Source organism: Phodopus roborovskii, unplaced genomic scaffold (genome assembly GCF_943737965.1).
Source record: "Phodopus roborovskii unplaced genomic scaffold, PHOROB, whole genome shotgun sequence".
NCBI lineage: Eukaryota > Metazoa > Chordata > Mammalia > Rodentia > Cricetidae > Phodopus > Phodopus roborovskii.
The window spans coordinates 21,579,355-21,594,179 of record NW_026126410.1 but is presented as its reverse complement, the minus strand read 5'-3'; the positions used below and the strand labels follow the sequence as shown (position 1 = coordinate 21,594,179).

Sequence of the window (14,825 nt, the reverse complement as noted above, 5' to 3'; positions counted from 1 at the left end):
GGGTTTCAGTCTTTTATCTACAATCTCTAGGACAGAGTCCTCTAAAATTTGTCTTTTACTTATTTGGTTGAAATATCTAACAAAGTGCTGTGAGGCTGTTTAGTGTTTATCTCATTGGATGAAAACCATTCAATATTTTTCTGTACAAATCAACTGATTCTAGATGCTTGGCCAGAATGGTAAAGGTGTTATATTCTACCTGGCGCTAAGGGTGAGCTCACATCTAGGGTTCAGGGCAGTGTGGAGTGTTTGCTTTCTGAACATGGAAATGTTCTTTGGAGAAGTGTTCATGCAACATCACCTTTGAAGACCTATTACTGAGTATGTAGACTGTGCAGCTCACATGATGTGTCTTCATGTTAGAAGAGTGTACTCATGACAATAAAATCACCTCTGAACACACTGGGGGTCAGTCGTGACTCCAGGCACTTTATGTGCAGTGTCTCATTTAATTCTCCCATAATTATCTATGAACTAGGGTCAAGTCTTCCTTTTTTACATATTAAAAAAGAAACTATGTCTGTTTAACTAGGTAAGGTTAGATAGAGTATACACAGACCAGTTATAAAACAAAGCCCCTTCTTCCATATCCTCACTATCACTTTGGACTGTGGATGGCTTAAAGTGCTTTTGTCCAACTAGCTCTGTCTCTGCCTGGTCCAAGTTGATGGAGAAGCACACAGGTCATTTCACCTGCTACTGGAGCATAACAGACCTATCACAGAGGATGACATTACAGAGTTTATCAAATGTCAGTTTCAGTGATGAGCACCAGAACTGTGGCTTGCATAGTTGTAGGTGGGGCTGAATTTCTGCTAAACAACCTCAATCCAAAATGAAAAAATAATCTGTGTTAAAGAGAATTGTACCTCCCACATTCCTTATGCTATTTACTATTCATAGTCCTGGAGTATACGTGTCACTTCTTTACATTAGAAATGCCAATGAGTCCCTACTCCAAATGACTGGACTGATTTTGTTGACCCCTCCTGGAAGGCACCACCCTCCCTGTGGAATGGGGGGAAATGGGATGGAAGTGTGGTGGGGGGGCATGGGAGGGATGAACAGAGGGAGTAAGGGAGGGAGAAAGAGGGAACTGGGATCGCTATGTAAAATAAGAGAAATAAATAAATAAGAAATGCCAATGAGTAGTAGAATTAATCCATGGAGGGGGTCACTATGGAATTAGTCATACTAGTGATATTGAATAGGAAGAAAAAACACAAGATAAAAACAAAAAGAGAAATGCTTTCCATTTTACTCACTAAACCCCTCCCTGGAATACCTTCTGCTTACGTCCTTCCCTTTCTCTGTGGCTCCTTATGTTAATGTATGTATATGTAGATAAAAAGGGAACAATGTCTTATCAATTTATTCGACATTGTTCCATTTTAATATACATATTCCTAATGTCCATGTTTTTTTCCCTTTTACTGTTTGCCTCCTCATTGTTTCCATGTGTTCTTTCCTGATTTTTTCCATTGTATGCCATCTTCTTTGTTGCTCTTACCATTTAACAAATTTTTCCCCCTCAGTGCAATCCTTTTTGCTGATCTAGCACAAAATAGGCCTGAAGTCTTTTATGTATTAAATCCTGCTGACCAATGATTTATATGATTTTATTGTGAACTACTCAGACAGTTAAATAAATTACTAATTATTCCTCCTTTTACTTTACGTTATAAAGGCTTCTATTTTTATCTACATTGGAGTTGCATAATTAATATTCCATGCCATTTCAAAGGAAATGGATTATTAGTTTATTTTTAAGCAAATCTTATTTGTAGCAAATACTTTGCCACTGACCATTTATCTGCTGTGACAGGATGGTATTAATCTATATCCTAGTTATTCCTGGGCTGAAGTCCAGCCATCGGACTGGCATAAACAAGCTCAGGGCAAGCTGTTGAGGGCAGCAGTCAGGGAGGGAGACAGAGCAACTGCTTCTGATCAGAAAGCTATGTGGTTAAACCTTAAACTCAAATCCCAAAGAGCTAGGAACTGGAAGAGAGAGATATCTATACTCTGACAATGGCCTAGGTCAAGCGGCCTATTAGAACTAAGATGATTTGGATGGGTTACAGAAGAGGCTAGTGAGAAACTGAAAAGAAAGATATAGTAAGCAGAAGAGATAGAATGACCCATGGAAGATAGTGGTGGCAGCCAGACTAGGGGACAGCGCTGGTTGCTGGTTTGCATCAGATCTTCAAGGGCATAGAAAGTACCAATAGTATAGGAGGAAATGATAGCATAGTTCTGCCCTGTAGAGGAAGGAGTCTTTAGATTTTTAGGGTTGTTTTGTTTTGTTTTTAGCTTTAGATAACTGAAGAATCATATCAGGTGGCACTTTCATTTAATGAAAGATCAAGCCAATCATCACAAGGTTCTTTGATGGTATCACAAGCAGCACCATATTAAGTTAAACACAGTGGGCACCTTGTTCTTTTGTTACAGCTATTGCCTATGAAACACAAACATGACACTCAGTGTCCACGTGGAGTTTATTGGTAGAGGGGTGGAAAAGGGGGAGGGGGTAGCTGGTGGCCAACCGAAAGCAGGAGAGAGACAGAGAGGAAGAGAGTGGAAGAGGGAGAAAAAGAGTACAAGAGGGAGAAAGAGAGCAAGAGAGGGGTGTGCTTGGCACACTTGCTTTAAAAGGGAAACTGGCTTGCACATGTGTAACTGAGTCCCCTGGGCAGCAGCCAGGTAAGTAGTGATTTAGAGATGACATGGCCATGAGCATCCCGCCCATCATCAGGAGGCAGGGTCAGCAGGCTGCTGGTTTCCAACAAGTAATATGGACTATGAATTATGAATTGTCATCTCAAAGCTGTCCAGTCTTTAAGGACAATTTCTCAGACACAGGAATGAATAATTAGGAGTTCAAATCCATCAACTTTGAACATATTCTGTGACAACTAGCTTTAAAACGATGGTCAAACTGGTCTCTTGAGAGCAAGCTCATGTTAAGGCCACAAATAAGTGCCAGGCTTGTCACTTTAGAAGAAATGTCCATAAAGAACAGGTATTATCATGTGGAATCACCCTCAACATTGGAATATTATGCAGATTTAGTACTATGAGAACAAGTATCAAGAAGTTTTTATATAAAATTGTGTGCTGGAGTCAGATGTGAAAACATTTATGGTGGCATAGAATCCCCTGAATGAGGCCTTTGAGAGCAGCTCACCTCATTCCCTTACTACCTTCCCATGCAGCCATACATAGGGACATTTTAAAAAAGATAACTGAGAACGTGTGATATTTGTCTTTCTGCATCTGGCTTACCTCCATTTAATAGTTTCCAATGCTATCCATTAACCCACAAACCCCATGATTCCAGTTTAGTCTACATATGAATGAATTGTCTTTATGTACCATGCTTTTACCATCCATTCATCATTTGAAGGACATTTAGGTCATTTCCATTTCCTAGCCTCTTGTGAATAGATTGACAGTGGATATGACTAATGGGAAAGTGTCTGTGGAATAGTATGTAGAAAGGAATATGCCATATGCTATAATATGCCAGGCATAGCTAAGTCTTATGGTAGACATATTCTTGAATTTCTGAGAATTCTTCACACTGTTATCTAGTGATTGCACCAACCTGCAATCTCCCCAACAGTGACTAAGGACTCACCTTTCCCTTGTTTTGTTGACCTTAACCATTCTGACTGAAGAAGATGAATTCTCAAAGTTGTTTTAATTTTCATTACACTAATTATTAAGTATGTTGGAGACATTTAAAAATATTCCTTAGCTATCTTTCGAGAACTCTCTGAGATAGTGCCATCATTCCATTGCACATAAACTTTGTCAGTGGTGACCTGTATGAACCATGAAACAAGATCCCCATTGTGTTTAATTAGGATTCTTTATAAGAGTATGGATGATTATAGTACATTTCTCATTAATTTACAGGTTGAAATTAAATCTAGACTTAAAAAAGTAGATTCCATCTCAATTCGACAGAATATGCTAGCCCTAATAGGTTGGAGATATTACTTAAGTATTTAGAGCATAGTTTCATAGAACACCTTAACACTTGTTTTAGATTAAAATTATTTATTAAATGTATTGTGTTTTGTTTAACATTAATTAGAAAAGATTTTCTACTTCATTTGAAACTTCGTTTACCATCAACTACCGGTTTATCTTTGGGGAGCTTAAAGTCTATTGTTAAATCTTTTATATTGGATATTAGAAGACATTTCTATAAATATATTCAGGACATATATGTTCATACTTTGTTATGCTGATTTAATTACATATATCACACAATAATTTACTGTTCTATTTTAATGTTTTAAAATCCAGGTCCCAAATCATTTGCAAAGACATTTTCTAATGGCTATCTGATTGGAGAAGTTCTGTACAAATTTGAACTACAGAGTGATTTTTCAGAATTTTCAGAAAGCAGGTTAGTAAAGTTATTCTATTCATCAAAAAAAGTCAATATGTTTGGCATTTAGACCTTTGTTGTCTCTAGAATACAAAGGAGAGGAATGTGTTTGCAATAAGACTGCATCTATAGTAAAACTCACATTTTTTTCTTTCCTTCCATACCTTCATAGCCTTAGCCCAGATTTCTCTCTTTTTTGTTAATTCAGTATTCTTTTTTTATGTGTATGAGTAGCTTGCTTGTATGTCTGAGCACTACACACATGCAGTGTCCATAGAGGCCAGAAGGAGGTGTCAAGTTCTCTGAGACAGGAGTTACAGACAGTTGTGAGCATCCATGTGGGTGCGGGAATCAAACCCAGGTCCTCAGGAAGAGCAGCAAGCACTCTGGACTCCTGAGCTATCTCTGCAGCCCTGATTCTTCCATCATAAAAGAGTAGAGACAGAATGCAATGTAGTTGCAGTAGTACTATGTTAAAAAAATATACAATAGGACTTAACTATTAATAAAAATACACAATTTGTCTTAGCAACAATATTGAAGTATAACTTTAGGCTGTAATTGGTCATTTGAAAGTTTATGTCTCAGTGTGGTTGGTTTTAGTGTAGTTGCATATCTGTGATCCTGAGGTCCTGGTGTGTGTAAGCTTCCAGTCTCTGGTTTTACCCACTGTACTTACCAATGGAGTCAGAAAAGGGGCACATTTTTGTTTGGATTTTCCCACTCACAATCAAGTCTCAAGGCTCAGCTATGTGACTCTTCTTCATTACTACTTACTTGCTGGAAATTTTCAGTTACATGAGTATGACATCCATATTTTATTCATCAGTACATGGATATTGGAGTTATTATTTATTATGGACATTGTATTGTGCATGGTTATGTTCTCATTCCTTTTGAGTATTTTTCTTCTTGACTATATGACTAGGAGTATCATTGCTGTGGTATGTGTGTATTATATACATACATATATATATATGTATGATATACATGTATACATATATATATCATAAATTTATACGTATGAAAGGATATATAAGCTGTTTTATAAAGCAACTGCACCATTTAAATCTACAGTAGCAGTATGTGAGGGTTGCAGTTTCACTACATTCTTACTGACATTTGTGATTGATTTTTATATTATTTTCATTAAAAACTGACATTTTTCATGCAATACATTCTTATTAGTTTCCGTTCCCCTACAGTTTGCAGTCCCTTCTCACCCCTCCTCCCACTGTATCCATCCTAATTGGCTGGACTTGTATTTCACTGTGATTTTAAATTGTATTTCTCTGATCTCTAATGAAAAGTTTCTTTACCTATTATTCACTTCTTCATCTGAATATTCTACCTGTTTATAAATCAGTTTGCATTTTTATTGTTGTGTTATGTTATTTTCATATTAAGTTTGTTGGAAGATAAATGATTTGCAAATATTTTCCATTGTGTAACTTGAATTATAACTTTGTTATGATATCCTTGAGGTACATTTTTTCCATTTTTTTTAAATCCAATGTAATTATTTTGATTACTTGTGGTTTTGTGTTGTGAAATTGTACTTGTTTCTTAATGTTTCATTTTTTTCTTATTTCTCTATGCCTGAATGTTTCAACTGATATACCTTTGAGGTTTTTTTTTTTCCTTTCTTTCTTCTTGCCACTTAAACCTGTTGTTGAACTCTTGTCATGAATGTTTCATTTCTGAGTCTTGATCTCTGATAACCACACTAGCTGGGCCAATTTCCAGTAGTAATTCTAAACTCTGAAATTCTATTTGGTTCGTCTTTTAATAATTATTATTTCTTTATTGTTGAGTTTTTCCTCATTTTTTCCTTCTAAGTAAGTTGTCATTTCTTTTAACTTTAGAAAATGTTTTCATATTTATTTTAAAGTACTTTTGTAGGCTTTTTCAGAAAGCTTGTGCTGGGACCTTTCTCTTATATGTGGTCCATACTTTATTTATCTGCATAATTATTGAGCATTGGGCATATAAAATAATATAATGTACTGTCTTAGTTATGTATCTATCATCATGAAAAGGCACCATGACCGAGGCAATTTTTAAAAGGGAGAGTTTATTTTAGGCTTCTAGCTCTGGAAGGTAAGAACCCATCACTCCACGGTGGGAGAATGACAGCAGGCAGGCAAGTGTGGTGCTGAGCGCTCACATCTTGATCCAACCAACTGTAAACTATCTTTTGAAACCTTAAAGCTAGATACCAATGGCCACACATCCTAATCCTCTGTAAACATTCACCAACTAAGGGATCAGGTATTCAAATGCCCAAGACGTGTGTGTGTGTGTGTGTGTGTGTGTGTGTGTGTGTGTGTGTGTGTGTGTGTGTGTGTGTGTAGGGGTATGTCATTGTCATTCAAAGTTGTAAAGTGCTAACTCAGATTTCCACATTTTTTGGCTGTTACTGCTATCTGCTGTGGATGCAATTTCAGCTGCTTTTTGTTTCCTTAAAGATTTTTTGGAACATATTCTGAAAGCCTCTATTCCTCTATGTATTCAGTACATATATCCTCTACTTGATAACTTAGCAGCTAAAGCACACTTTGAACAGATAGTCTGTCTTTGCTGAGTGACTGAGAGAGTGCTGAAGCTTTGAAAATCTCCAGTTCTTCCTTACTCATTACTTTCCATGTTAATGTCTTAACCAGGTGAGAGACATGAGCTATTTTGAATCCCTCAAGTCCTTCCCAGGAAGCCATAGTCTCTCACACATACATGTGGCCTTGGAGACCATTCAGAAACTATAAGAACTTCAGACTCAACACACATCTCACTCTTAGATCTTCCTAGTTTGAAGGCAGCTCTTGTTTGGTACAAGTGATAGCACCATGGCAGGCAGCTGTTGTCTTGCACATGTCCCACTTATTACTCAGTACTAACATTTTTGGAATATAGCTTTACTCAATAAGTAATCTTTATGTTAGATCAAACACACACATGCACATGCGCGTGCGCACACACATACACACACACACACACACACACACACACACACACACACACACACACAAGGATTTTCCTTTTCCTACAGCACCACTGGGCAAATCAATTAGTGGCAGTGTTTAGAACATAGAATCTTTTTTCAAGGAGCTTCAGATATGTTTTCCTTCTCTGTTGATTGCTGTATATTATAGCTGCCACTGCTGTATTTGGAGACTGCCTTGAGATTAGAAGGAAAGGGCTGAAAATAAAATGAGGTAAAATGACCAAAAAACCCATTCTTATGTACATCAAGCACCTGTCAGTAGCTTCTTCTTAAAATGGATTCTGTGACCACTTCCCTTTCTCCATGTCTTGTTTGACCTTGTGAAGGTCTTGTTTTTGTCACAGTTTCTGTGAGTACATATGTACCCTGCAACAATGTGTCCTGTGAACATGGCTTCCCTGAAGTTGTCCACAGCCTCTGGCTCTTCCTTTAGTTCTGTAGCATGTTCAGCATGGATCCCTGGGTATTGAAGAAGGGATGTGATAAAGACAATTAATTTGGGTCTGAGAGTTAAGTGATGCACCAGGCTATGGGAATAGCAGTAAGCCATCAGGAGTCATTTTGTTGCCAAGTTCATTTAACAGAATAATAGTAGTAAGTTTCTCTTGTGCTCATGACCTAACTAGTCCCAGGTACTTGTACTCATTAACAGTGTCAGATATTGATGCTATCTCATGAAGTAATCTTTAAAACCTTACAATATTTGTGTCACTATGGCACCAGTAGCTATATCTTGTGGGTGTATTCTTAAATAACTGTTCTTTGAATTGTTGACCACCCTTGTCTGATTTCTGATTTCACAGTTCTTAAAGGGAGATTCTTTTCAATATTTGCCTGTGGCCTTTCAGTCTTTAAGTAGTTAGGTCTTTGTTCTGCTGCTGCTGCTGTTGGTGTGTGTGTGTGTGTGTGTGTGCATGCGCGCACGCGCGCGCGCGCGCGCACACACACACACACACGTATGTGGTGGGCCCGAGGACAATCATAGTTCTTCTTCCATTCCTCAGGAGCAGTCCACCTTGTTTTTTGAAATGTAGTCTCTCATTGGCTTGAGAGTAGGAAGGCTTAGCTACTGAACATCACAATTCTCCTGTCTCCATTTTCCCCCAGCTGGAATTACAAGTGTTGGGCACCACATTCAGTATTGTTACTTGAATTCTAAGAGCGGACTCAATTCTCATGCTTGCACAGCAAGCACTTCACTTCTCCCCTCCCATTCTTAGTAACCTAACACAAATCACTTTTAACTTGACATTTCCCACTCAAACCAAAAAGTGCCAAAAAGTATGATATATCCTCTCCATAGGTGACTCATTTCTTCATAAATCTAAATCACACCAGTTATAAAGGAAGGGATTGTATGACACAATAAAAGCCAAAGATTGTGAACATATTTTCATGCCATTAAACACATTTTCATGGGAGGAGGCGAGGGAGGGTGGGCAGATGGGTGGGAGGGACAACTATGGTTGAGATGTAAAATGAAATAAAAATTTTAAAATGTGAAAAAAGGAAAATAAATATTTCCATGCCCTCCCTCCCCCACCCATGGTGCTGCTTCCCAGTTCATTTCTTAAGCTTCTAGGACATGGGATATTTCAACCAATAAAAATCAAACAAAGACCATGCTGTGTTACATTCATCTCCCTCATGACAGGTTGTGCAAGTTTTTCACAGTTCTCCTCATCTAGTTCCTCTGCTTGACCTTCTAGTCCATATCTGTGTTCCTTTTTTTTACCACCTTTATAACTAGAGCAGCTCCTGGTGTAGGAATTCTGGGTAGTTAGTGAACATTCACACTGTCCTTTCCTGATACACATGTATAGGCTATTCTCTTTTACTCATACACATGTATGGTGACCTGCATGTAGCCAGATTTTAAACACTTCTGGTTATCATTTTATATACATTAGAAATTCATTATTACACAGGTACATGTTTTTGTGTTGTTGTTCTTGGTTCTAGTTTTTTTTTTTCCTCTGCTTCTTAATAACCTAATAGGCTCAACTTCAAGTTTAGTGAAATTTCAGTGATTGTTTTTTTTAAATTAAAGAATGTTTAAGTCTCTAGGTAAATTCTAAGAGGGTACACATTTCAAACATCTTACTAATGGAACTCTATCTGAAATTTGTCTGGTCTACACATATGCCATGATTCATCATGCATTATCCTTTTTTCTTGTCTACTGCTGTAAAGAGATACCATGACCAAGGCAACTTAGGAGTTTTCTGAGGTTCACAGTTCCAGGGAGTTAGAGTACATGATCTTCTGGCATGGCAGCAGACAGGCAGCCATGGCACTGGAGCAGTAACTGAGACCTTGCATCTTTATCAACAGGCATGAGGCACAGAGAAAAGAAAGAGAAAGGGTTGTAGAGCTAAGATAAATAGTAATAGTATAGGCTTTTAAATCCTCAAAGCTCACCCTCACTTCATAATCCACACTTCATAATCTATGTCTTAGGTTTCTGTTGCTGTGAATAGACACCACAACCACAACAAATCTTGTAAAGGAAAACATTTAATTGTTGTACCAGCTTACAGTTCAGAGATCCAGCCCATTATTCTCATGGTGGGAAATGGTGATGTATACACGCAGACCTGGTACCTACCTTGCCTTCCTCAATGATGTCCTGTGATTGAGAAGTGTAAGGCAAATAAACTTTTCTCCCTTAGTTGTTTTTTGATCATAATATTTTATCAATCAAAGTAAACTAGAACACTATTGTAACATGAAATAATAAAAGACTCAGAGACTGATATTGGGGTTCAAGCTTCAGGCTGAATATAAGAAAAGCAAAGCAGCTGGCCACTAGCTTCTTACCTCTATCTTGACTGAATGGGCTGATTGGGTCTCCAGGGGCTCTCACCAAGCCTCAGACTGTAACCTCTCCTCAGCATGGCTAGAGATTCAATACCTCTACTGAGACCTTGCTTCTCTCTTAATTTGGGAGTTAAAGATGTGAGCTATAATGCTCTTTTAGACTGATTCAATCTTGTGTAGATCTGGGTGGCCTTGGAATCAGAGATATCTGTCTAGCTCTTAATCCTGAGTCCTAGGATTAAAGGTATGTACGACCACCTCCTAGTTTCTGACTGCTGGGATTAAAGGTGTGTGCCTGGATTCTAAGACTTGTGGCTAACTTTGCTTTTCTGAATCTTTAGTCAAGCTTTAATAAATCATAAATATCACTATACACTCTTCAAATAAATTGGAATTATTCTTAAAGTTGCACTCAAGCATTGTCCCCCACACATGATAAATTAACAATATCATTTTCATATTGAAAAAAATCATTGTCAAAACCTAGGTCTGATTAGCCATAGAAATTTTAAAAGACTATCTCAGTCTCATTTCTCATGAAATATTTCATGTACATAGTGAGTCTTTCACAGCTCCATTCTTTATCCAGGGGTTAAAGCATGGACTGAAAATATCCAGGGAAATTCTACTGGAATCCAGAGATTTATTAACTATAGGACAGTATGCACTTAACTTACATGAAAATACTATTATCATTTTATTAGCAAATGTTGACATCTACCGGGGTTCTTAGAAGCAATCCTGTGTGGATACTGAGTCATAGCTGCTCTAAACTAGCATGCCGTGGAAAGCAAGCCAGTAAGCAGTACTCCTCCATGACAAATGCATCAGATCCTGCCTTCAGGTTCCTGCCCTGCTTGAGTTCCTGCTCTGACTTACTTCAGTGAAGGACAATTATTTGAAAGTATAAGATGGAAATAAACTCTTTTCTCCTCAAGTTGCTTTTGGTCATAGTGCTTTTTCAGAGCAATAGAAACCCTAAGACAGGGCATATATATGATGAAGAGATATGCAGTTTGTCTAACACATTTTATATCCTTATTCTAGTCTGAAATAAAATCTGTAAATTATATCCTGCTAATAACATAAAGTTACATGTGTTAGAAATAACTTGTGTTAGGAATAACTTGTCTAACTCTGAGAGGAGTCTTTGCTTTAAAACCATGTTAGTTTTGTCAAAGCAGATTAGTTAAAAGGAAACCAAATACTGAATAAGAAAATACCTTTTGGAAGGCAGCCCTTCCCATGTTGAGAGGAGGTGTGTTATGTTACCTGGTGGCAAGCAGTAGAAGAGACCTAAGTCAGTCCCTTAGTAAACAAAGACTGTAAGCAGAGGGCAAGGAAACTTTCCCCAGTGCATGCTCCTTATTCCCTCAGAAGTCATTGTTTACATCATCTGCTCTATCTCTGGAGCAAAGATGTCCCAGCTGTTTTTCTATGTTAAAAAACAAGTGCTGATTATTCTGCTATGCTGGCTGTGCAGATACCTTAATGGTCACAGATTTCCTGAGGCCCTTCAAGTTTGTTCCTCTGAGTTTGGCTGATTGGGAATTTAGAATATTCATTAAGTTTTCCAGGGAGAATTATTGTTATATCTAGGGTAGTTGAGCTAGTTCATTAATGTCATCTTAAAACCAAACAGTAAGCCAAAGTATAATATTAACAGGCAAACACTGTATTCAGGAAGCTATATAAAACAAGGGAGAGGAGGGGGGGAATGTTCTTTTGACTGTAGGGATAAGCTTTGAAAATATGGAAATGATTCATGATTGCTTTTGTATTCTCCCTTATGCATTATAATGTATGTTAAATATTGCAGTCCAACATACAACACAGGCTCAAGTTTAATAAATAACTTTTAGTCCCCAGCTTTCTGAATATGTATGATGGGAAAGGTGCAAAAGACTCTACACATGTTTTGCACAATCTCTCAAATATATTACTCTTGATTCTGAGTAATAACTTTGGTATGAACTTTGATTTACATTCAAGTATATTCTATATGCTTTTGTGTTAAAGAATGAATATTAATGTTGGAAGCTAAAATAAGAAGCCTAGCCAAAGGCTAGAACTGATGTCTGGTTTGATGATAGAGTCACAGCAGTTGAGAAGAATTGACTCTCCCTTCCATCATCAGATTCATTAACCAGGAAAAGCCACAGACAATTTGAGATTTCTGAAGCAGCATCTCAATTTTTATTTATTTATATATATATATATATATATATATATATATATATATATATATTTCTTTTTAACTATGAGCACCTAAACGTAATGACTACATCTTATTCATTTTTAACACTTCATTCATTTTTTAAATTTAATTGTATTTTGTGTATGAGGCTTTGCCTGCATATATTTATGTGCACTACATGAATGCCTAGTGTCTTTGAGGACAGAAGATGGCACTGGATCCCCTCTGAAACTGGAATTAGAAATATCTAATGTCACATGGGTGCTGGGAATCAAACCCATGCCCTCTGGAAGTAAAGCAAGTGATCTTGAGGTATCTCTCCAGCTTCACATGTCAATAAATCTTTGAAAGTATTTAAACATAATAAATAGGTATACCCTTAGTACATATGATTATTTAATAAAATACTACTTGAGGGAATAAAACAAATTCATTAGTTTCTTAAAGTTTGAGGCTATGTTTAAATCAAATCATTAAAAATAAATAAAGTTAAAATTATAAAGTCTTTTTTACTTCAAAGAATTACCATAAGCCATATACTGAAATATAATATAATGTGCTCTATAGCTAATATTATTTAATTAAATATTATAGACAGTATCTGAAAGGATCATTGTTAGACTTGTCAATATAAAACTTAGGGCTAATTTGATTTTAGCAACAATAAATTCTAACAATGCAATCTTGCCTTTAGAATAAAATGTAAGTTTCAAAACATTTGATTGTGTGCTTATATACTTATTCCTTAAACAAAATTTTATTGTCAATTTTCAGCATAAAATATATAAAATTAATGAATTTTAGTTTCTACAAGAAAAATAAAGTTCAGGTAAACATGCCAATGGGAAAATATCTCCATGCATTTTTTATCACCAAGTCATTTAAGAAAAAGGAAGCATTTAAGGGTGGTGGGACAATTCATTGCTGGGTCGTAACGTTATCTCTGACATTTGGTGTTTGTTTGTAATCCAGTGTTAACTCATATTATGAACATATTATCACATTTAGGGGTTCATCTGCCAAACTTAATAATTTCTCCCGCTTGGAACCAACACTTCACCTGCTGGGTGTGCAGTTCGATCAGAATGTGGCCCAGAGCATCATCACAGAGAAGCCAGGGGCAGCGACGAAACTTCTGTATCAATTGTACATTGCTCTGCAGAAAAAGAAGAAAACGGGGCTGACTGGATTAGAAATACAAACCATGCAACCCCAGACAAACTTAAGGCTTCAAGCACTCAAAAGTGAAGCTTTTCGAGAGGTGGGTACATAAAGAGATACTAATAGACATCCCCCATGGGAAGAGGTGTTGTATCAAACTGGCTGTGAGACTGTAGTCTTGGGGACCACTGAAGCTACTTGTATCACTGGCTGTCCTGGGTATTGTTTTATGCTAAGATTTGTCATTTGTTTATCTACCCTTTCTGTCTCCCTGTTTCTTATCTACACTACCCATACTTATTATCCAAGTGTATTATTTCCCAGTACTTTTTCTCTGTTATGTTTGAGATTGTGATATAATTACATTTCTCCTTCCCCTTTCCTCCCTCCAAACTACTTTAATTAGATACCAATACTAATCTGGTAGCAAAGTAAACTGAGAGCCCATGGGCAGGCTACAAACTAGATTAGGCTAAGTAATCCAGCTAAGTAACTCAGTACTGGGTTCCTCTTCATGTACAAGCTTGGTAAACTCATTTCAGTCACAGAAACTTTTAACTGTTTTTCCAGCTGTATAAACAAGGGTGATTATTTCTGTCTCCCATGACACTGGACGTTTTCTGTAGCATAAAGAAGACACTATACAATGAACTGCAAGAGCTTCCACTGTGGATTATTCATTATGTAAATAATTATTGAGTTCCCATTTCATGCCAAGCACTTGCAAGTGAATGACACTGGGGAAGCCCCAATTCACTTCATGTTTGCATGCCAGCTAGCAAGGGGAAATGTTTCTGTAGAGTGGTACATATCATAGTTATTTAAAGATGAGGGCAAAGGGGGTACAGGGTATCCTCTCAAGAAACATAGAGGGAAAGGAAATTTAAAAAAAAAAAAAAAGAAAAGCAATAGCTTGGGAAATAGAAGTTCAAAGAAAGTATGAAATACACTTCATAGACTGAGGAAATTAATTTATGGGGAAAGTCTGGAGAAGAACTGGATGTTGTATGAGGATCAAAAGTAAGGAGGTCTTTTGATCAGGGAAAGAAGATGAAATCAAGAGCAGGCAAGCATGTCAATATATGGTGCTATTGTATAAGAAGGGATATGAATATTGTTTTGCTGTCCATACACAAAGATTTTAGTGATTGGCAGGAATAACATAGTTTAATTGAGTTTAACTATCAATCATGGTGATGTGCATAAAGTGTATTTATAACACAAAGACTTATATATGCCAG

At 37.0% G+C, this 14,825-nt stretch overlaps 1 protein-coding gene across 1 annotated transcript in view; it reads left to right on the top strand.

Moving 5' to 3' along the window:
• Window positions 1–14,825, top strand: part of Spef2 (sperm flagellar 2) — a 157,118-nt gene that overhangs the window by 8,800 nt on the left and 133,493 nt on the right. The window contains exons 2-3 of the mRNA XM_051182532.1: window positions 4,321–4,423; window positions 13,432–13,684. Of these exons, the coding sequence (XP_051038489.1) occupies window positions 4,321–4,423; window positions 13,432–13,684 (356 nt within the window). The remainder of the gene's footprint in view (window positions 1–4,320; window positions 4,424–13,431; window positions 13,685–14,825) is intronic.